This window comes from Camelus bactrianus, chromosome 20 (genome assembly GCF_048773025.1).
Source record: "Camelus bactrianus isolate YW-2024 breed Bactrian camel chromosome 20, ASM4877302v1, whole genome shotgun sequence".
Taxonomy (NCBI): domain Eukaryota; kingdom Metazoa; phylum Chordata; class Mammalia; order Artiodactyla; family Camelidae; genus Camelus; species Camelus bactrianus.
Window position 1 is genome coordinate 24,155,811 of NC_133558.1, and position 24,138 is coordinate 24,179,948.

The window sequence follows — 24,138 nt, forward strand, 5'->3', positions numbered from 1 at the left end:
CCACATAGTGAAAATGTCAAGTCAATAGAGAGCATCTTCTGGAACATTTCTAAAGCTATGTGAGTAGGCTGGAAAGTGGCAGGTGACTTGCCATGTGGAAAAGTGTAAGACAGCTCACACAGGGGAAGACAATTCGAATGATGTCTTTAGGATAATGAACTCTGAGCTGCCAGTTGCCACTGAGGAAGGGGATCTAGAAGCTGCTGTAGATTATCCCTTCAAGACATCAGCTCTTGAAAAGTCCAAAATGCAAGCAAAAGTTCTGGCCATCCAGAATAAAGGCAAAACATCAGCTTCATCAGCTTTACTCATCAGAATAAAGACAAAACCTCAGGAAACCCCTTTTGGAGCTCACTCTACAGTGCTAGCCACTGAATCCAAAGAAAAAGAAGAGCCAAAGAAAGGCAACTAAAAGGATAGAGGGAATTTTGTTTGATGGAGTAAATGCCCATAAAGATGACTACCTGAGACAAGATGAAAGTCTATAAAGACATGAAAAATTCATAATAGAGAAAATTATAATAGTCCTTTTCATACAATCTCGTGATTGTAAAATCTGGGGACAAAAGAAGCTTGAAAATGAGGGGAGTATCTGTGTAGAAAGAGGCCACTAGAGGGCATATAGAAGGTTCTTTAGACCTTCCAATACGTGGAAGGACTGTGCTAGCAATAACCAGGAGTGGGGATGGGGAACAACCAGCCCACCTCAACAGTCCTTTGTTGGGACAAAAAACTATTATGGAGTAGGCTGTGCTCCCTGCCTCCCCACCCCCCACCCCTGCCCCAATCACTTAAGTACCGCAGAAACTTAAAAAGAGCAAAAAACACCAACAGGACATTCAGAGGATTCAAAATGCTAGTATTAAATGTCATTATGAGTCAAAACCAGATTGAAAATAAATTCAAGGGTGAAAGACTTATAATAGATTAATAAGGGCCATTAAGGATGTTTGGGGGTACATCTTTAGTCTTTGTAATTAATGTCTTCGCCCTGTTCTATGTCCTCTCAAGATATGTTTCTTGGTAGTCTGAATTGAATGGATAAAGTATTTCCTAAACAGCTTGTAGCATCTGGGTTCTCACAGTCAGAAAGTGACAGTAATTGGTTGAAACAGGGATTCGATCATTTGAATTTCACCCATAGCTCTAGTCCTTTAATAGTGATCAATTACCTGAGGAGAGAGGTTCTTAGGAACCTCTCACGACCGTTACTCACATGTTGAACAGTTAGCAACTCTCTGCCATCGGACCATATTGATCTTCCTCTACAGATTTAAAAAAATATCCGGGTCCAAATGGAACGGAGGAGGGGAGAGGGCAATAACCAAAGTGTCATCGAGTTGGGGGACGTTAAAAATGGGCTGCAGCAAACACATGGGCCCTTATTTTTAGGTCAGAGACATATGTATATAAATACATATGCTCTCTCTTTTCAAAAAATATTAGACTGAAGAACCTCATTTCCCCCAAGGAAAACAGTACCCTCTCCTCCTGCCCATAGATCCCTTTCTTTACCTGCTTCTCCAGTCTGGGTTAAGGAACTTTCAGCCCCGCCTCCCTGCTCCTCCAAGCTCCGCCTTCCCGGTTCACCTGTGCGCCCAGCCCCTGACGTTACCGTTCGGCTTCAGCGGCCTGCAGGATTCCAGCTCACGATTGGTCCGTTTGCCCACGGCCTGCGCAGCCCACCAATGGCAGCGACGCTGGGTGGGAGGGTGCCCACATCCAAGATGGCGCCCCCGGGAGCTGGGAGCGGGTGACCGGCGGCAGGGACGCGGCCTGGGCTGGCCCTCCGATTGCGGGGTCCTGGGGGCATCTCGCTGGGTAACACCCTGGCCCGCCTGCAAGGCCTTCCCACGGCTAGAGCAATGGCCGCCGACAACAGCAAGCAGTTTTGGAAGAGGAGCGCCAAGCTGCCGGGGAGGTGAGCCCAGGACGCTGAGGGGAAGAGGGGATTGGACCAAACCCTTCCAGATACTAAGCCCTAAATCCTGAGGGCCTGGGGCGCCACCTACCCAGGAAGGCTGGCTTGGGGAACCTGGGCGGTGGGGAAGCTGGGGCTGCCTGGTGGCGACAGGACAGCTGTCAGGCAAAGAAGCGGGCAGGGAGCTTTGGAGATGCCTGGGTGTGGGAGCAGACCTGGGTCTGGGGGTGCGGGGCTCTGGAGGGGTTGCCCTCAGCCGAGAGCTGGTAAAGTCAGGGCGAACGGAACAGTGGAGTTGAAAAGTGAGTAGCCAGTGTCGGTCCTGGGTTGGGAAGGCCATTCCCAGAGCTGCTTCTCACTTTAGACAGAACTCCTTCTTGGGGTGGGGGGTAGGGGGTCTATGTCACGCACAGGTGGTTGTGCACGAGGATGCGCCTTCCCTTTCTCCCCCAGCTCTGCACGTATGAATTTTTCTCCTGGACTCCCAATAGGTTCTGGTGGGAGCTTGGGACCATCTGGGCAAGAAAAGTGAGGAAAATTCTTAAGCCCGACCTTGCTTTATCTTGAGCGGGCCTTTTCCCATTAGGAATTATTACAGGGTGACCTAGAATTGAGATTATTTCTTTAGCATTTTCTAAGGATTTGTTCAACCCCGAGTGACCTCTTCCCCTTAGTGTTGTAATTTTCTTCTTGTGCAGTTGCGCTGAATTCGTTCTGGAGTTGTTTAGTTGGAGAGCAGACTTCTACTCTCCACTCCCACCCCCTACCCCCTTTTTAGTATCTGTTGAGACCCTTAGGAATTGTACATTCATAAATCTGCTGTTGGTTTATAGTTTCAGTTTGTTTGGGGGCAGATCTGAGAAGTAAAGGGAGGAGTGTATGTTTCAGTCTTAAATTCAAGATTTCTGCCAGCCACAGTCTACGTGATGACGAAATTCATGTTTGATTGGCCCTACGTGCTACCTTTCCTAACTGATTTACGGATAATCTTTTAAACCTGCGGCTTGTTTTTTGTTTTTTTAACCAGGAAGAGAGACATGAGGGTCAGTGGTGGCTATATAAGTCTTATTTAGGATCCTATTAGAAATATGGGAATCAGTTTTTAGTAATACAGTATTAAAATGGTGCAAAGGAATGCAGAAATAGCTTCAGATCAAAGTGCTTTAGAATCAGTGTTAATATTAATGCTAAAAAAATAAAATAAAATAAAATATTAATGCTAAAGATTTCTGTGTTTTTAGATAGGCACCACTTCCTGCCTTCTGATTCCTTTTCCTTCCTGGTGTAGGGAGCTCTCCAGTATCACTAACTGCTGTTCTCTGGGGTTTTCCATGGTGAGATCATTAAATTTTGATATCCTAAGGTTATAATCAGAATCTATGGGAAAATTGTTAAATCAGGAAGCAGTGTTTGAGATGTGGGAGATGGCATGTTCTTTTGTGCCTTCTGACTGCTGGTCATTATTAACAATTTTTGTTTTCCACATTTCCCCTTTTGAACTATAGGAACAGTCAGCTTTTTGCAGAGCACTACTTTTGTGAGATGGGAAGGGGAATCTTTTCAATTTCTTCAAGTTTCTGGCTTCCTTTTTCTTTCTTTTTTTTTTTTTTTTAATTTTGAAGAGGAGTGTAGAGGGGTAGGGGAGAGAACATTTGAGTTCAGAAATACTTGGATTATTATTGGACTCTTATCTGTGTGACCAAGGACAAATGATTTACTTCATCTCTCTAGGCCTCAGTTTCCTTACCTGTGAAATGAGGACAAAAATACTTTCCTCAAGGTTCTTGTAAGGGCTGAATTAAACATCCTGTTTGCAAAGAACCTAGGACAGTGTTTATTTAGCACATTATAGTTGCTCAATAAATACTAGTTATTAGTATGACTGTTGTTATTAGAGAAAGTAAACATTTGAAAGAATGTTTTTCTGATCCTTACTCCAGTAGTAGGCATGTTCATTGTTTATCTTAAGGCATTAAAATTTTGCCACAATGCACAATAGTTTTTAGTACCTTGCTTGTTGAAGAGAGATATTGTTCATTGGTGTGCTTTTAGCAGGGAGGTCCCAGGAGCCCCTATTTATGGGAGAAAAACTAAAGTTCTTTTAGATAGAAAGTGCTTTGATTTAAGGAAACTTTTAGGAGACTTTTTCAAGAATAGAGCTTTTGCATTCGTACCCTTTCAGTCTTAGTGAAGGAAAACTTTCTCTGAGTGGGGAAATGACACAGATAACTGTGTCTAGGTCCATGGCAACCTAGAAGTGAAACTAGTTTATTCTTTGCAAATTGAAAGGTAAAAATTCAAAGTAGTGGCAGATTACTTTCAGTTTCTTTGGTCATGATCCAGTAACCTTAATTACAACAGATGGGAATTTTGTGTAATAAAATAGCCAAAGTTCAAAATGAATTAAACATCCTTTTGTAAAATAACAACTTTATTGAGATACAATTCACATGTCATAAAAAGTCACCCTTTTAAAGTGTACAGTTCAGTGGTATTTAAAATGTTTGTCTAGAGTGTAGCTGGTTTTGTGCAGCCATCACCACTCATTTCAGAACATTTTCATCACCCCCAGAAGAAAGCTGGCATCCATTAGTGGTCACTCCCCATCCTCCACTCCTTACAGCCCCTAGCAACCACTAATCTTTCTGTTTCTGTGGACTTACCTATCTGAACATTTCATATAAATGGAATAATGTGATATGAGGCCTTTTGTGACTGGCTTCTTTTATTAAGCATAATGTTTTCAAGGCTTCTTCATGTTGTAGCATGTATCAGTATTTTACGGCTAAATAACGTTCCATTGTATGGATGTACCTCATTTTGTTTATCCATTCATCAGTTGATGGACATTAGGGTTATTTCCACTTTTTTGGTTATTATGAATATACAATGAAATTCATGTGCCAGTTTTTGCATGAATGTATGTTTTCCATTCTTTCGAGTATTATGTAGGAGTGGAGTTGCTGGGTCATATGGTATTTTGATGGAATTAAGCATCTTTTTAAGTTCTCTCAGTTATTCATAAGAGCCCCATGTACTTAGCACATCAAATGGTCCTTGTGTGGATGCCTAGGAAGACAGGAGGCAGTATGTACTATGTAGTTAAGAATCAGGCTCTGGAAACTTGAAACTAGTAGATAAATAAGTTCTGGAGAGCTAATGGACAGCATAGTGATTATAGTCAACAACACTGTATTATAAACTTCAAAGTTGCTAAGAGACTAGATCTTAATTGTTCTCAATACAAAGAAGAAATGATAATTATGTGACATGGCAGAGGTGTTAGCCAATGCTACAGTGGTAATCATATTGCAATACAATCTGTGTCTGTGGGGGATTGGTTACAGGACCCCCTCAGATACCAAAAGCTGCAGATGCTCAAGTCCCTTATATAAAGTGGCAGGCACTCCATATCTGTGGGTTCTGCACCCATCTGCAGATTCAACCAACTGCAGATTAGGAGGACCGACTTTATGTAAATGTATTAAATCAACACAACATACATCTTAAACTTACACAATGTTATATGTCAATTATATCTCCAAAAAAGGGGAAAAGAATACAAGCTATGGAACCTGACTGCCTGGTTTCAAATCCTAGCTCTGCCACTTTCTAACTGTGTGACCTTGGGCAAGTTAACCTCTGCCTTAGTCGCCTTATCTGTAAAATGGGGACAGAGTATCTACCTTATAAGGCTGTTATGAGGATTAAATGAGATAATGCATAGAAAGTGCATAGAATGTACTCAATGATATTAGCCATTGTGAAAATGATAGCTGTGGTTACAGTAGCTCTTATTTTTATTTGTTTTTCCTACTTTCTCTAGCTTCTGAAACTGAAATTGAAAAGCTTTGATCAGTGGTATGACTAGAGCCCCCGATGAGTCCTGAGTGGAAAAAAATACCACATATTGCTAATTAGGCAGAGGGTTTATGGAGGCACAAAGAAGCCTAATGCAGGGTCGCTGTGGCTGTCAGGTATTCATTAGCGATGAGGAGTATGATTTTGAGCAGTGGTTCTCAAACTTCAGTGAGTCACCTGGAGGGCTCGTTAAAACATAGATTGCTAAGCCCTGCTTCCAGAATTTCTGATTCAGCAGGCCTGAGGTGGGACCTGAGAAGCTGAGCTTTTAAGAAGTTCCCAAGGAATACTGCTGCTGCTAATCTGGGAGCTGCACTTTGAGAACCACTGAGAAAAGAGCCCTGAGTTAGATTGAAAGAAACCTGATTTCCAGTGCTGGGAGCTTTTGCTGTCTGGATACTAAACAATTAATGCATCTCTGCTTTGCTGTCTGATAGGTATCTCTAACTTAACACATCTAAGCAGAACTCTTGTTTTCCATGTCTGCCTACTCACACAAAGCTATTCTTTCTATCTCATTTAATGGTGCCACCATTCACCAAGTTCCTCAGATCAAAAATCCTAATGTCTGATTGTTTTTTCTCTCTCTCTCTGCCACATCCAAGTCATCAGTAAGTCCTGTGGGCTCGTCAAAATATATCCTGAATCTGAGCTGTTCCCACCACTTCTACCCCTACGACCAGGATCAAACTGAGTCCTCTCTTGCCTGGAATACTGTTGTATGTTCCTAATTGGTCTTCCTGCTTCTCTTCTTGCCCCTCTACAGACACCTGAAACTCTCTTAAGCCTTCCAGGCCCTTCATGGTTGGAAAGATAGGCAAAGTTAAGGACTGATCTTTCTCCCAACAGCAGTGGGATGCCATTAGAAGATTAGAGCTGTGACACAATCCAATTTGCATTTATAAAAATTCCATTCTGGCTACCCTGAGGAAAATGGCTTGGGCCATTGTTTTCAATGGTCAGGGATGGGGACACACAGCTGGTGTTTTAGGTAGGTGAATTCTGAATACTAGGCTGTATTTAATATCTGGCCCTTAGAAGGCCCATCAGTCATTGAGACAAACATCCTTTCCACATACACTTACACATTTCCAAACATTCAATCCCCTTGCCCCCCATCAGAGTGTCAGTTGACCCTTGAACCACACAGGTTTGAACTATGCGGGTCCACCTATACACAGATTTCATACTACAGTACTGCACAATCGTTGGTTGGTTGAATCCATGGATGCAGAACCATGGATATGGAGGGCCGACTGTAAAGTTATACCCAGATTTTCAACTGTGAGTAGAATTGGTGCCTCTAACCTCCGTTGTTCAAAGGGCAACTGTGGTTAGGAGGCTACTGCAATTAGTAGAAGGAAAGGCCATGATGGCTTGGAATAGGGCAATAGAGGACAAGTTTGGGAATATCTCCAGGACTTGGTAAATAATTGGATTTGGGGAGTAAGAGAGAAGGAGGTGCCAAAAAAGTGTCTCAGGTTCCTGGCTTAGGTGATCAGCTAAGATTGTGGTGTCATATCCTAAGAGAAGAAGCCATGTTTTGGGACGGAGTACTAACTACTGCAAGCTCAGTTTCCTGATCTATGAGATGAGAGGTTTGGATTAAGTGAGCTCTAAGGCTCTTCCCAGTTCTGAAGGTGAGTGTTAAATTTGAACTTAATAACACCTGCTCGAATCAGTGGATAATTCCCTTTTGCTTTATCACTCACACAGGCATGATTGATAGGTGGGAGTAGGCTGGGGGAGGGGACACCAAAGGTGGGCTTTTCCATCTAGTGCTTTTGAAAGTAGTGAATTGCTGACCTCGCTGAACATCATGAGTGTCATGAAACTGTAGAATGTTAGAATTCGACTCTAAGAGCACTGCTGGTGAGGAAGCTGAGGCCAGAGAGGGAAGATGACTTGCCCCAAATCACAGTGTGGATTTCTTGACTTCTGGTCCACACTCTTCCTAATACTGCTTCCCCCTTCCCTCAGTCTCTGCTAAGATTAAAGATGCACTCTGTCCAAGTGTGTGTGAACGCTTCAGTGAAATGATGTGGATGAGACTTGGAATAGGAGAGACAAATGTGACTCAAAGCCTGGTTCATTTCCCGCATTATTATTTCCGGTCCTTCTGAGAAGGGCTTCTCCCTCTTTTTAAGCAAAAGTGTTTATTGTTAAAGTCAAGGAGCTATTTTAACATTCAGTGAAGTTGAGAAGAGTAATACTTGAATTACTTAGGAGCCCATAGATTTTTAACTGAAATCTTCTCTGTCATTGGTCATTTTGCATAGCATTGATGAATCTGATAGTAGACTTGGGGTAATGGTTTCAGCCTGTCTGGGCAGGTATATCACAACCTAGTCTTAGCTTGGAAATGCTTTACTAATAAAGTCAGTGACTGGGTGATGCTAAATTATCACTGAAACAGCATAGATCCCCAGTTCTGGAAGACTTCCATCGAGTGAGGATGTGAACCTGCATTGATTGCCAGCATGTTTTGCTTTAAATTGGATAGCTCTGTTCCCATGTTTGCTTTAGCTCCTCTGTCAGCACTGAACAAACACCTGTTGACTTTTCCTATCAAGCTTTTTGCACTGTTCCGACTATGTAAACCAGCTATGCTGATACATTCTTTAATAAACCATGGTGTTGGTTTATTAAAGAGAATGAGGGGGAAGGGTATAGCTCAGTGGTAGAATGCATACTTAGCATGTGTGAGGTCCTGGGTTCAATCCTCTGTACCTCCTCTAAAAGTAAACCTATTACCTCTCCCACCCTTACCAAAATAAAATAAATAATACAATGGTAAATTAATAATAAGGAAAAATATTAAAGAGAATGATGGAGGTTGACGCGGGTTTTTGCTGTATTTTGTCTTAGCTGCAGCACAGCCATGGCATTCTTTTCTCTGCATGTGCAGTGTGATTGCCTCTTGTTTTCAGGTCTAGCCAGACAGGAGTCAGCTTAAACAGAGGCCTGGGTTTTGTAGCGTTCCAGTCTTGACTCACTAGGTATTGTTAAGTGCCTGCTGGCGTGTGTCACACTCTGCCAGGTGGTGAGGGGACTCCAGAAAGAGACGTGGCGCCACCACTGCTCTCTAGAAGCTGAAAATCCATTTGGCGCTGCAGCTTCCCCTGGTGAGGATGCTGCGTGTTATTGTCTTTCCGGTTTTTCCACTTGGCATATGTTACTTTCATAATCAGGAAGACTTAAGCAGAGCTGGGTGAAAACACATTGTTAAGTGAGGAAAACAAGATGTAGACCGATATGTACAGTGTACAGTCTTTTATGTAAAGTTTTAAAACATAAAAAAAATTGTATGTTTATGGATACATGAATATATGTAAAAGTATAAAAACAGATGGGAAGGATTTCATACCCACTTTAGGATAGTGATTATCTCTTGGGGAGATAGGGGAATGGGACTGGGAACTGCAACTAGGACTTTAGAAGTCTTTCTGATGCTTTATTTTCTCAAAAAAAGAAGTGTGAAAAAAAAATAAAGAAATGTGGTAAGTGTTAACACATTTGTTAAAAAGAATGATGGGTTCATGGATGTTTGTTATATTTTTCTCTGTACTTTTCTTTGTGTTTGAAAATGTGAATTAAACTCTTCTTACACTTTTGGTAGAGCAAATGTATTTTAAATTTGTGTTGGAGAGATCAGCCAGCCATGAAATTAAGTCATATTTAAAGTAGCATTTATGATTTAGTATCAAAGTAAGTCATGTATACAGTGTGATACCATTTATATAAAGGTTTAAAAACACGGAAAATAATACTGTGTATCGTTTAGGGATACATACATAGAAAATGTAAAAATAGTGTGAAAAATACCAGATTCAACAAAATGGTTTCCTAGGAAGGGAGGGAAGGTTCTGCTAGTATTTCAAGGCCATAATGTCTTATTTCCTTCGTAAGTGTTGAGCACTTACCTGGGTGTACCTTATATTAAGATTTAAATCTAGTTTGCTTTGAAAAATAGTTTATTTTTTAAAAAGCAATCTAAGCCCTGATTTCTGTATTTTAGGGAATCAGAGAAGGCATGGCTTAGTGGATGTTGGGGATAGGCTTGGAGGAGGTCTCATAAAGGGGTGTGTAGAATTTGAAGGGAATGTTTCAGGATGGATATGATTTTGAAAATGCAGTTTAGTATTTAAGGTATGTTTGGAAGGCAAAGTGGAGACTAGCCTGCCCTAGAGTTGAGTTTGGGTTTGGGAGGAATGGGATGGTACAGGCTGGTAGGTGAATTATAAATGCCAGGAAATTAAGCACCTTAATCACCAGGCTTTTTCTGTCTGTCTTCATTTAATCTCTGTGATCATCCTGGTTTCTCTTCCTTTTTTAACTTCTTTCCTCTCCTTTTTGAAATTCAATAAACTGATAAATTATACAAAGTGTTCCAGGTACAGATACATTATGATTTAGTTCAAGAATATGTTAACAAATTCAATTTAGGCTCTGATCCCTTTGCTGATGAAGTCCATCACTTATCTTGTCCTTTCTGGCTGTGCCAGCACATTGGGCTGACATCTTTAAAAAATAGTCTACCATGATTTTAAGATCCCTTTCCTGGAAAGTAATTCATGGTCTTTGGCTCTTAAGCCTGCACAATTAGGATTGCTTTTTTCCTGCAAGGATTACTGGCAAGGTGGCAATACTCTTTTATGGAGAGAACCTAAGGATCCTCTCTTATTTTTCTACTCAGTCACCTGACTTAACTGACCCATTGAGATCTTCCTGCAAAGTATATCCTCTGATCTTTGTATTTTACTTACATAGACGCTTGTGGACTTGGAGAGTTGAAGTGTACTCACCTTAGAGTATTTGCAAACATTAAAATACAGATCAGTGGCTCTTTGGGTTTTCTAGTTTGTTTGTGCTTTTTGTTTTGGCTAAGCTTTTTCTCTCTGAGCCCAACTGTCCTGTATTCTTTGATCCCTCTTATTTTCTCTCTCCTTTTCCTCTGCCTAGGAAACTATAAACACATTCAAGTTGTATTGTTTGTACTTCTGTAGTAGTATATATAATGGTTTGTTTACAAATTACTTAACCTTCCAGAGCAGTATAGGGAATAGAGATTCTTACAGCTGAAAAGTTCAGGGCCGTATCTATAACTAACAGTCGTACACAAGAATATTCTCTTTGGAATCTTAGTAGAAATCAATGTGAAAGTGATAGCATTGACTACATTTTTATTTAAAAGCCACTTTAGGATCACATCTGTTTTGCCAAGGTAGGTACTTGATGAACTTGTTCTATGTTCTAAATGTTGGGTAAGGAATAAATTATAAAAATTGGAAGGAGGGAGAAAACCAACATTTCTTGGGCACTGAGTGTGTGTCAGGCAGCATTCACCTCACTGCCTGCTAGTGTTACTACCTGCAGGAATTGTGCTAAAGGGCTTTTGACACATTGTCCCATTTAAGCCTCCTAACCCTCTTAAGATTGCTTAATTTATTTCTTAAAAAGATGATCATATACACAATACTAGTTCAGGAAGGTACAAAAAGGTTTGCACTGAAAACTGAGTCTCTGCCATGTGGCCCTCCAGTCATCTGGTTCCTCTTTCAAACCACTGCTACTGGTGTCTTGTGTGTTCTTTCAAAGATACTCTATAAATACATAGACCTAATCATACATAAATATGTGGATATGCTTTATTTTAAAGATTTTTACAAAAATGGAGGCATTATTATGCATGCAATTCTGCATCTTTTTCAATAAATGTTTTATGTCAGTGGATATAAAACTGCCTCATTCTTTTTAACAGACATATATAATTTATTTAACTAATCCTGTTGTTAATAACCTTTTTTCTTTTAATAGGTAAGTTGAGCCCATTTATGTTTATTGAAATGACTACTATCTTTGGTTTTAGTTCTATTTTTAATATTTTCTTTAAAAAACTTTCACTGTAAGGACTGTACTTGCTTTGGAAGGTGGATGTTCATGTCTATATTCTGATGATTTGAAAGGTTTATCTTTTTATTCTAGTGATACTGTGTAAATTTTACCATGTTTCTTCAGATAATGTCTATTGACTCCCTACTATGAGCAATGATGAAATTTGTAGTTATATTTCCTGCCTCCTTCCCATCTGCTTTTAGTTGATTATGTTATTTTTCTTAGTTTTATTTTATATCTTAAAACATACTTAGACCTATATTACTTGAGCTGTCAGCTTTAAATATCTTTTGAGCCTTGTCAGTGAAAGATGAAGAAATCCGTGTACTTATTTGTCTACTTCTTTCTTCCTTCCCATTTTAACATTTGCCAATTACATTATTTTTACATTCTCTTCTGCAACCATAAAGCCTCAAATTTAAGACTTAGTCTTAAGGTTAAATCAATTAAGTGCTCTCCATCAGTCCTTTTGCCATCATTCCTCCATTTATTTCGTTGTTCATTGACGTTTTTCCTCTAGTAGTTTCATCAGGAAGGAGTCAAGGAGAGCATATTGCCTGAGTTCTTACATGTTGAAACATGCTTTTCTGTCATCTTTGTACTTAAACAACACTTTGGCTTGATATATTATTCTCGGGTCACTCTTTTTTTTTTTTTAAATTGTGAACTATTACAGAAAAGTACGTGAAACAATTGTGTGGTACAATAACTTGAGTAATCACAAAGTGAACCCCTCCCCCTGAAACCTCCTTTTGTCTGTTCTCTATCACACCTTCTTCCTCCCCTCCAGAGATAACCACATCCTTTTATGTTAATCACTCCTTGCTTTCTTTATAGCATTACGATTGTGGATGCATCCCTAAACAACAGAAATCATTTTTTGCCAGTTTTTGAAGTGTATATAAATAGACTCACACAGTGTTTACTCTTATTCTTTGCTTGTTTTTTTGTTTTGTTTTGTTTGCTCAGCATGACATTTGTAATATTCATTCCCATTGCTTGCAGCCTTACTCCATATATTTACATTGCTGTAAAGTATTCTGTTACGTGAACATATGATGGTATATTTCCGTGTTGATGGACACTTGGGTTATTTCTAGTTTGGGGTTAAAAGGAATAATCATGCTATGAATAGTTTTACATATATTTCCTGATACACAATATGTATATATTTCTCTTAAGATATATATTTGGGAATGAAAATACGGGGTTCTAGGGAATGCATATTTTGTTCTTCCTAGATATAGCCAAACTGTTTTTGAAGTGGTCGTATCACTTTATATCCCTACCAGCAGTGAGTGAGAGTCCCTTGAGCCACTGTTCTCTTGATTTGTGGTATTGCTTCACTTTCTTATAGCCCAAGTGATCCTTTGGGGTAGATGATAGTCCCATTTTTACAGATGAGAAAGCAGATTCAAAGTGATCAAGTAATTTGGTGCAAGTTTGTAGAGGTAGTGGGTGCCAGAACTGGCATTTGAACGCTGCCCTCTCCAGCCCTGAAGCCTGTCCATGCTGCCTTCTTTAGGGATAGGACCTCCCGACAGTCAGGCATGTATGTAGGGCACTGAAACCTCACCATTCTCAAGAACTTTTTAAAAAAGAGTAGGCTGCTATCCTTTGGCTTGGATATAGTTGTTCTTGGAGGTAACCTGTTTCTCGAAGTTCCTTCCAATTTTGTGATGCAGGTGGTATTTACCCAACATATTTACTTTCCTGACAACTTACTTCTTCCTTTTTTTCTTGCTTTTAGCATCCAGCCTGTGTATGGAGCACAGCACCCTCCTCTGGACCCTCGGCTCACCAAAAAGTAAGTCAAGATATTTTTCCTTTCATGCATATGCTTCTTCTAAAATCCCTGAATCCTCCCCTACTTTGTTGAAATGATCGTTTCCACTTTGACCTTTTCTAGCTTCTTCTCTGCTCTGTTTTGGATCAGAAGATGAGCAGTCTTACCTCGTTACTAACTGGAAAGTTAAATCACGTCAGAGATTTTTTTTTCCCTCACATTGGAAGCTGGTAAATGTAGGGTTTTGTATGAGATTCTCATACAAAGGTCTTTATTGATTAAATATTTTCCCCAAATTGGATGGTTGATGACCTTCTAACAGGAGATCTGGTTTCTGGGGCTTACTGCTTCTGTGTGTATGTTTGTGTGTGTGTGTGTGTGTGTGTATGTATATATCTGCCATCTTCCTCACTTACACATATTCTGAGAAGTAGGGCAAATAGGACAGAGCTGTAGGGCTGGCATTCTTCATGTCCTCTTTCTCTGACACACCCAAGGAAACCTAGCCAGACAGTAGAGTTGAAAGCTCCCTGGAGGCTATTTCTTCTAGTAAAATTCTAATAAATTATTTTCAAACATAACAGAGATCCTAGTTAAATCCAAGATGTGTGAGTGTATATTCTAAACCCCCAATTATTGCTTTATCACACCTTTCTCTCGTGAACCGTCGCTCAGCCACAGTAAATTTAAACAAGGAGATGGGTCGTCTTCTCACATGGCCTCTATCTTTGGGCAGGTCTACTCTTAGAGACTTATTTCTAGGAAAGCTGTCGCTTGTAGTGAAAACCAAATGATTTGAGAGGTGCAGGAGACGTGGGTTGTCATCCTTCTGGGGCCAGCATAATAATATCCACCCTTTCTTCCTTCACAGTCAGTGAGGAAGGAAAGATAATGTACATTAAAGTATTCTGAATATCTAGAAAAATGCCTTATCAAACATGCATTATCAAAAGTTTAATATTCTTTTAATAACTAAATGTGTGGTGAACTTTCTGTAATCCTACCAACTCATTCTTTTTGCAATTTGGCTAATATGCAGAAGGTACAATCTTCTGAACTGCTCTAGAAGTATGACTGCTGTTCTTTTCTATGAGATGTAGTTTTTATATCAGAAACCACTGGAATGTAAGCTCTTTGAGGGCAGGGACTTTGTTTTGTTCACCACTAGACCCTTAGTACCTAGACCAGTGTGGGTACATGGTAGGTACTGAGTAGATATCTATGTATGGAATGAAGGAAGAAATCACTGTGTTTACTTAGACAATGGATATTTCTTTCATGTTTCTTAGTTTGTACCTTGTATTGGATCTTAAGGGAAACATGTTTTTTGTGCTATTTGTCTGATATTTCCATTAAGTATAATGAATTCTATTTCCTAATTTTACCAATAGTGGACTCTCTGGTCTGTTGGCCAGTGTAGCAGGCACTGTTAATTACCTACCCGACAATCTTCCCTGCCCCTACTTCTTCCTTGCTCAAGAACCATAGTTTTATTCAGCTCTTGAGCAGTGACAGGGTATGTGGATTAGTTTAAGCCTTTTATAATAATTCCTTGGTAATCCCAGTGGCTGGTCTTTGGTGGTCTCATCTCATTGGTTCTGGCCAACGAGATGTAAAAGAAAGTCTCCTTAGGGAGGGTTTTTAGAAGGATTTTCTTTTTTGATCAGAGAGAGATCATTTTGTGAAGAAGGCCACTTTTTGTCTCCACTCACATTTCCTGCTGTTGAATGTGGTAGTGTGAAAATGAGATGCTAAAAACTGTACCAGCTAACTTGTAACCTGAGGGAAAGACAAGAGAATTGCAGAGACAGCAGCTCAGTGCCCTGATGTCATGGTCTTTACAATTTAAGCATCATTTGAATATTCTATTCCTTGTAACCGGTTCTGTTTACAGCCAGGATTTGTTGATCGGTAATAGATCCATTCCAGCATAATTTATAATGGCCTTTGATAAACACATGGCTAGCATAAAATCTGCTACCCACATGTATAGAAGGCAGTGGGGTATACTATCCTATTTTATGTTTGGGTCATAATCTGCACCTGTCATCAACAGAGTTTTCCCTGATTCTGTATTTAGGACTGGCCTTGAGAACTATCACCATACCCTAAACTGCCAAGGCAAAGTTTATATGCTCTTGTTTTTCCCACCTATTAATGATATAAAACCATGAGTGTTTCCACTGATCATTCAGCAGAGTTGCATTCGTACTTTGAATAGAAGTAGTTACTTAGCTCTGCAGTTAAGGAGGAATGTAATTGTCACTGAATAAATTGCATCCCCTTTTCACGCACGTGGTGGTTTAGTGTTAACACTCTGCAATATGGGACAGCGTCTAGATCTGCACTGGACCATTTTACAATTCCAGATTGTTACTATAAAACATTTATCGCCCTTATTTTAGTACCTTTGTTGGGACATTTTTATTACTTTCTCCGCCACATGATTATCGTTCCACTTCAGGCTGCCATTAATTACTGTGTGGTTAATCCCCATCTTGCAGAAGCTTGTGCTTTGGGTCTTCAATCATCTAAACTGCACGAGCACAGCAAGTCATTCCCTGTCTGTGTATATTGACTTCAATTTGCCAAATTATTACCGTTAGTGATAATATTGCCTGCAATAATTTTTATAGCTCAGATAAAACTCGTCTCACTGCAGAGCGGCCCCATTGGCCACTTGATGGTATGACAAGCTTTTAAGTTTATTGTTTTCTGAATTGATATCCTGCTTCTGAATTATAAATCTCCTTCACAGGAACCCACACTAGTTACTGATATGACTGGATTTACCAAGTTCCCCACTTGCTTCACATCCCTTACCAGTGTCAAGTATTATATTTTCTAAACAAATTTGTATTGTATTTCTGTTAAGTGAACAGCCATATCAGTAAAACAAAGCAGTGTTAATCAAATTACAGAATGATTGCTCTTTTGTTTCCTAACCCGTATAACCTGCAGCCACTCTTTTGCAAAATATCCTTAGGTGTCTGTGTTACCATTTAACAAGTTATCATTCATCAAACAACTAACTTTTTCTCAAATGTGCCATTTATTGTGTTTTTGTGAGTTTTTAGCATCACCTGCACTTCTTGAATTCCTTTTTTTCATCACTTACTAGCTCCATGATCTTGGGAAAATTACTTAACCTCTCTGATCCTTAGCTTCCGTATCTGTAAAATGGAAATAATAAGACTCACTTCCCAGAGTTGTTGTGAGGACTAAGTGAGGTATCTGTGAAAGTGCTTTTTAACCTATAATTTGGCATATAGTTGGAGGGTAGTATGGTGAAGTTGTCTCTCAGAGGCCGGTTTGGTTATAACTTTGACATAGTTCTGTTTAAGTAATTTTGGTTAAACTTCAAGCCACACTGTGGCATTATTGTACCTTGGGTTAGTTATAGATTAGTTGGGATTATGTTAAAATGAGGCAACCTGTAAGCCAGAGGCACGCTAGAATTACCTGGATTGATTTCTCACTGTGACTGTTGGGGTCAGAGGGGAAGAGGGACATTTCTCCTCCAGGGACCACATCCCTAGATGTGGCTTCTTCCCATTCTGGCTGCCAGCACATGCCGCCCATCTTGTGTTGTGAGGAGATTCTTTCTACAAGGCAAGAGAGTTAGGGCTACGAGCCATGCACACTGTGGGAACTTACAGCTGTGGTGTTCTGTGCACAGTTTGCTTGGCAACTCCTTCCTAGGGTGCAGATCTTACTAGTCCTCAACCTTCTTCTTTTTAACCATTTTTTCCAAGTAAGGTAGTTGGAGAATGCCTGTGGGCTCTGTGGTCCCATAGACCTGGATTTGGGCTCAGGCTTCGCAGCCTGCTCCTGACCTCAGTAAGCCTGTTTCCTCATCTGTAAATGGGAATAATAATAATAGTACCTCATATGCTTATGAATGAGTGTTAATAAGAAAATGGATATAAACAAAAAAGAAAATGGGTGTATATAAATACTAGTACAGAGCTTAGCACCTAGTGAATAGCCAATAAATGTTAACTCTTCTATGTATGCATTTCTGTGATCTCCTCTGGAGCGAACAACATTAATAAACATGGAAAAGCTTCAAAGCTTTAAATCTTCCCATCAGTGTTGCTGGTCTGTAGTAGTGGTAACCCAGGTACCTTTTCACTCTCACTCCCCTCTGTCACTCTTGTGAGCTGTTCTCACAACCTTCTGTCCTCAGACTCCCACCCCTCTAGGCAATACATACCCCTTCCTCCGTGAAGGCCTCTTTGCTCAGGACCAAGCTGACTTTTTAAACTAGTTAGTTAGTTGAATTTGGGGTTTTGTAAGGTAATTATCCCTAAAGTAATTTCTAGCAGCCTCATAATGTTCGGCTTGAAATCTCTCGTATCTTCCCATCACAGGAAATGACAGCCTTCCCTCCCTTCTTTCCTCTTCACTGAGTTGGAATATGTCCTTCCAATATCTATTTGCTAAAGTCTTCATTTGAGTAAAATTCCAGTTCTTAATCTAGTTCACTTATTTTGAACCTTCATCTGCTTCAAAAAATATAATGAAATACTTTAAATGCATAAAAAGTTGTAAAGAAGAATATAACAGACACTCCTGTCCCCACTGCTTGGTGTCCATTAGACCCCAGCACTCGGCCTGGCCCGTTTCCTGGTGTAATGTTTTAATTCACTCCAGGGTGTGCGTGTGCTTCACCCAGTGTTGGATTATCAGCATCCAGTCTGTTCTTTGACCTGACTTACAATGCAGCTTCTTGATTCATGGTTTATTTAAAGAGTTCTTAACGTATCAAGAGGATATTTAGGAAACATCAACCAGAAAAAAGGAATAATTAACTTTGGGATCCAAAGTACCCCACATCACTGAAATGGAGTCATGACATGCAGTCCTGGGGTACACGTAGCCACCAAGGAGGAAAACGCCAGTAATAACCACGTACTCCTTTGCGGCATTTTGTTGATGGCAGATCTTACACGTCTGCCCATTTGTTCTTGACAGTGGGCCCTCTGAGATGTGTGCTGCTGTGCGCGTTTACACTGTGCTGAAGTGGTGGATCCTGGATCCCCTATTATGGAGGAAAAGCAGTCATAGTAATGAGTCTAGAACATACAGCCTCAGCAGGTCTGCAGAGGAGCAGTTTGCCTCTGGCTCAGGGAATGGATTTTTGACATGCAGATATTTGCGCTTCATTGCCTCAGTTTTATTTTCTTTCATTTGGGATCTTGTTCATTTCTAAATGTTTGTTCAGTAGGTTTATGAGTGCTTGTACTTTGGGGATTGACAAAAGCCAACAAAACAACCTTTTCTACTGATTAATAAAAGTAATATGCTCATTATAGAAAGCATGGATAATTCAGAAAAGTGTAAAAATTAAATATTACCTGTAATTCCACAGCCCACAGATAAGCAGTGTTAACATTTTGATGTGTTTTTCTTCCTGGTCTTTTCTATGCATATACTTTTTAAAAAATATAGAGATCATAAAATATGTCTAATTTTGGTTTAATTTTCACTTTATTGTGGTCATTTTCTAGTGTTATTAAATAGCCTTCAAGATGTGATTTTGGATGGCTGCATAACATTCCATCTGGTGGCCAAACCATAATATATTTCTCATCATTTGCAATTTTTAGATATTTATGATGTTTGTAGCTTTTAAGCAAAATAAATAACACCATTATAAACTGTTTTAGATCTTCTTTGTTTGACTCTGATTATTTTCTTATGGTCACAGATGATGAATCGTTTTAAGGCTTGTGGTGTGTATGTTGCCAGATTGTTTTCCAGAAGGTTCTATAACGTACACCCCCCTGTAGTATTAGAGGTGGTCTCTCTGTACCTTGGTCAGCCCTGAAGAGAATGCTCCTTTAAATCTTTGCTAATTTAGTGAGTAGAAAATGGCACCATGTTTCTTGATGGAAACACATCACATTTGAACTGTTTTATCTGGTAATTTATGTTATCTCTTGCATTTTGCATTTTGTGTGATGTGTGAAACTAGCGTTTGAAAATAATGTCTCAGTGATATCTTACTCCTCTTTTGATGTTAATAATAGGGATGTTCCAATGAGTTATGTGAGCTACCCATCTGTATTTATCAATGTTAGTAACTGCTATCTTTCAAAGTAAGTATTGGACTCATCTAGGGAGATGGGATGGCTATTAGCCCACCCACCCCTACCCAAAGGGAAGAAACGTCTCTTGGGAATGGGGGAGCGTCAGCTCTTCCAGCAGAGCCTTGTTTTTACTCTAGAGTTGCCCTGTCTTGCTGAGGGAAACAGTGAGGCATTTTAATGATGTTTTTACCCCATTGCATTCCAGTCCTCAGGTATAAACTTACACGAGGCTGCATCCTCTGCTTCCCTACCTGGGGTGAGGGATACTAGGTAAGACTGAATTAGAAATGTCCCAAACACTGGAACCAGAATAAGGGCCCCCAGACCTTTAGAGGGAGATATAAAGAGGAAAAGTTCAGGAAATAGGAATGGTCTACATGACTCTTAGGACTAGGCTCTCTTTCCTTAACAAGTTAGTTTAGTGTTTCCCAAACTTCAGTCATGTAACATCTTCACAATTTTTTGCTATATTCTCTACTATTATTTACTAAATCCATTGGAAAAGAAACTCATTTTGTATACTCAATTAGATTTATTTTTTAAAATAAACCTTATTACTTCTGTAAGTGGAAAACTAGTATTATTTGCCAAAGATAGAAATTAACCTTAAAAATAATTACAATGAAAAACAAAAGTCTTATTAATTAAATTCTAAGCCAGATCCTGTTGACACTGACATTACAAAATGTCAGTCCTCAGGCTGCCCTCACTTTGTTAAAAAAAATTAGTCCTAAAGACAGAGTAGCACCAAACTCAGATCTCTCCAGCAGAAAGATTTAACAGAATAAAAAGGGAACAATTTCTTCATTTTGGAACTTGGTGTTTAACAATACACATGGGCTACCTAAAATTATCTCTTGTTCTACCAGTAGCTGCTGTCCTACTCCAAAAAATAGGTTAGGTTATGTCGCCATAACAGATTAACCCTGAAATCTCAGTGGATTGACACAGCAAAGGTTTATTTCTTGCTCGTGCTACCTGTCCAAAGTAGAATAGGGTTGGGGTGGAGGGCAGGCTCTGCTCCACGCAGTCACTCTCTTATCCAGACCAAGGGAGGCACCACCAGTTACCACGATAGATGACAGCTTATGGAGAACTCATGCCTGTTCTTTTTATTACTTTGGCTTGGAAGTGATTACCTCACTTCTCTTCCCACCCCATTGACCAGAGCTAGTCATATGGTCTCGCCTAAGTACAAGGGGGCTGGGAAGTACAGAGTTGCACATGGAATATTTGGAGAGCATAGCTTTCTTTGCTTCATCTGTCTCTGCAGCATAGGGCTGGTCTAGATGCATCTGGATGAGGAATGGATATGGATATTTTTTGTTTGAAGAAGGTAATGATTTGCATGACATTTGTAATACTGTTAATATTAAGCAAGTGAAGGCAGTCAGCTGTGTCAGACCATTCCTTGGTAATGGTGTCTCCTTTCTTGAAGCTTCATTAAAGAACGATCGAAAGTCAACACGGTTCCTCTGAAGAGTAAGAAGGCCTCCAGTTTTCATGAGTTTGCCCGGAACACCAGTGATGCTTGGGACATTGGTGATGATGAGGAGGAGGACTTTTCCTCCTCTTCTTTCCAAACGCTGAACTCAAAAGTTGCCTTGGCAACTGCTGCCCAAGTGCTGGAAAACCACAGCAAGCTGAGGGTGAAACCAGAACGGTCCCAGTCAACGACATCTGATGTTCCGGCCAGCCACAAAGTCATTAAGTCCAGCAGCGATGCCCAGCTGTCCAGAAATTCCAGTAAGTCCATCCCGCTCCCCTCCAGAGGCTCAGCCTTTTCAGCAGAGTGCATTTTAAAGAAAAACAATTTTTTTTTAGGACATTCCTCAGATCTTCCAATGGGTGATAAATAAGTAGTTTCAAGCCTGAGGTATGACGTCAGTGAGCCTCACTGGTCGTGAGCTGTACTTGTTCCTCACGCCTGGTTGGTTGCTTGGCCCCAGGAACCACGTGTTCCCTGCCGTTCTCTTCCTTTCTCTGTGGTGGGGTCCAAACGTTTGTGGTTTGATTGCTTCACAGTGCTCTAGGCCTGGTCAGGTTGAAGAATATCGACTAAATGTGTTTAGACTTGTCAGTGGCTGAATTTCACAAGTGTTTGACACTGTTGGTTGGCCCCCTCAGCTGTGGGGAACAACCACTAGCATGAGGTGGTCTTTCTCCTGTTCCTGAGGGACGGAGTCCTCGTGTCAGGTGGGGCGGGAGGAGATACCCCTTGTGTTTCTTTTTAGGAATCTGGCTTCAGTACCTGGTTGAGATGATGGTGGTTTTATCATATGTTTGGGCACTCTCATTGTGCTTTTTTAAATATCCATTGCTGTATTTAATGTTGCCCTAAAGGGTTTTATGAAAGCCAGCTATTCTGAGCTGGAGAGGGAAGTGCCCTTACTCTAGTGAAAGTTCAAACAGCTGACTGGTGAGGGGTGAAAGGGAAGTAGAATGTCAGAGGTTTTGAGTGCGTCCTGGCTCACGTTCTAAGAGAACGTCTTTTACACTTTCAGACTAAGCGAGTGATTATGAAATTAGGCTGTGAGGCTTTTAAAATCAGAGTCACTTTCCATCACTGATTAGAGCCTCAGTTCAAATCTTCAGTGCCACGCCCAGACTTGCATTCTGTGTCAGTTGACCAGCTGGCCACAGCCGCGGGATGTGGAAAGTGTCTTCACTCCGTGATGGAGGGTCTTCAGGGAATCCTAGTGTGAGGAAGGCCCCACCACGATCCCTTGTGCAGGCAGGATCGCCCAGAGCATTCCCATTATGAAGTTCTCTCCTGTGAGCATCTGACCGTTAATCACTGACATCAGAGGTCCACATTGGTCTCAGCCCTGCAGCGTGTGGTCTGCTTTTTCTGGACCCCGTGTCACAGTAGGCACCCAAGCCAAGTGCCCTGTAGCAGTTGTTTCTGTAAACCTTCTAGTTGTGCTAGTTACTGAGTAGTCACTGATTAATTCTTGTTGTGACCACTACTTTTTAAAGCCCAGATATGTAAAGAGTATGAAACACTCCTGCAAGGACAGTCAGAATTTAAAGTTGAGTTTTGTTTGGGGTAGGTAGTAAAGTAAGGGTTTGGGAGTCAGGCAGACCTAAGGTGCTGTCTCAGCTCTCCCTTGCAAATTACTTAATCTCTCTAAGCCATAGTTTCCTCATCTCTAAAATAGTGATAAATTCCTACAGTAAGTTTTAAGGGTCAAATGAGAGATCATATGTAAATATGACCAGCACAGTGCCTTAATACATACTAAGCATTCAATGAATGTTAGTCCTATACTGCTCATTTCTCCTACCTACCATCTAGTTTAGAAATGTCTAGAAGCAGACATAGAGTTCTGCTTGAGTCTTGTTCCTGTTATTTCAGTCATATCCCGGCAGAATTAAAAGCTGGTTCATTTTAGTTGGAAATGTGGCAGCACAGAGGAAATGCAGCCACTAAAAGCAGGACTACCTTAGACCAGAACCTCTCACCCCATGTGTGTGTGTGTGTGGGGGGCACGCTGGTAGGCCAAGAGCAGGTTAGAGTTGTGCCAGCAAAACCGATCCTCCCCGCCCTGGGGGCAGCTGGCTGGGGCCTGGGGCTTCAGGAGAGCAGCCGCCTCCTTTTATCACGGCATCATTTTCTACATGCTCTGTGATGTGGAAACGGAAGGCAAACACTCCCAAACTCACTATTAGGCACCAAGAAAAGTTCCAGGGGTAGAAAGAAAATAATTGATTTCCCCCTGGAGTCACCAAAAAAATTGTCAGAGTTGGCACAGCGGCTGGAGTCTTTCTGTACATAAAGTGCCTCAGTATGTATGATAAACACACAGCCCTACCCTGGGTGGATGAGTGAAGCACAGCTGGGTTTCCATCCCCTGCACCCCGCACTGGGCACCTGCAGGCAGCAGACAAACCTAGTGGAGGAGACCAATGCTGAACCATCAGGTTTAAGGTTTCCCAGGATCTGTGCTCTTCACACAGCCTGTTCTCCTTCTCTTTCACATTATCTCAGGTGATACATGCCTACGGAACCCACTCCACAAACAGCAGTCACTCCCTCTCCGACCCATCATCCCCCTTGTTGCCCGGATCTCGGACCAGAACGCTTCTGGGGCACCCCCGATGACTGTCCGGGAGAAAACCCGCCTAGAAAAATTCCGTCAGCTTCTCTCCAGCCACAACACTGACTTAGGTGAGTCCCTGTGAGCCCTGAACAAGCTAGGACCTCTTGGTGACTGGAATTCTCAGAGACCTGGAAGCTATTACTCTTTATTCTTCCTTCTTTTACTTTTCCAGCATCTCCTGATCTGGTGCCCATTGAAGTGACGTGCAGGTATTAAGTCAGAAATATGTTGCTAGAAATTAGGGACCAAATTAGGTGGGACTGGATTCTGTGGCCTGTAGACCATAGTGCAGCTATTCTGGCTTTGGTCTCCCCTACCTCAAGGTGATTCTTACTGAAATCCACACCCGCTGGTCTTTCTCTCTCTCTCTGGTCTGACTCTGATCTCTGAGCTGATTGGATCACTGCTGCAGAGCCATGTCCTTGGCACTTCGCTGCTCAGGGCTGCCGTCTTGGGATTTCCCTTGTGCTTGTCAGT

General features: G+C 40.9%; 1 protein-coding gene across 1 annotated transcript in view; it reads left to right on the forward strand.

The window, feature by feature from the left end:
• The first annotated feature begins 1,697 nt into the window (after nucleotides 1-1,697).
• TBC1D22B (TBC1 domain family member 22B) overlaps nucleotides 1,698-24,138 on the forward strand; it is a 58,457-nt gene continuing 36,016 nt past the window's right edge. The window contains exons 1-4 of the mRNA XM_010948983.3: nucleotides 1,698-1,921; nucleotides 13,428-13,484; nucleotides 20,997-21,304; nucleotides 23,550-23,729. Coding sequence (XP_010947285.1) covers nucleotides 1,866-1,921; nucleotides 13,428-13,484; nucleotides 20,997-21,304; nucleotides 23,550-23,729 — 601 coding nt within the window. The 5' untranslated portion in view covers nucleotides 1,698-1,865. The remainder of the gene's footprint in view (nucleotides 1,922-13,427; nucleotides 13,485-20,996; nucleotides 21,305-23,549; nucleotides 23,730-24,138) is intronic.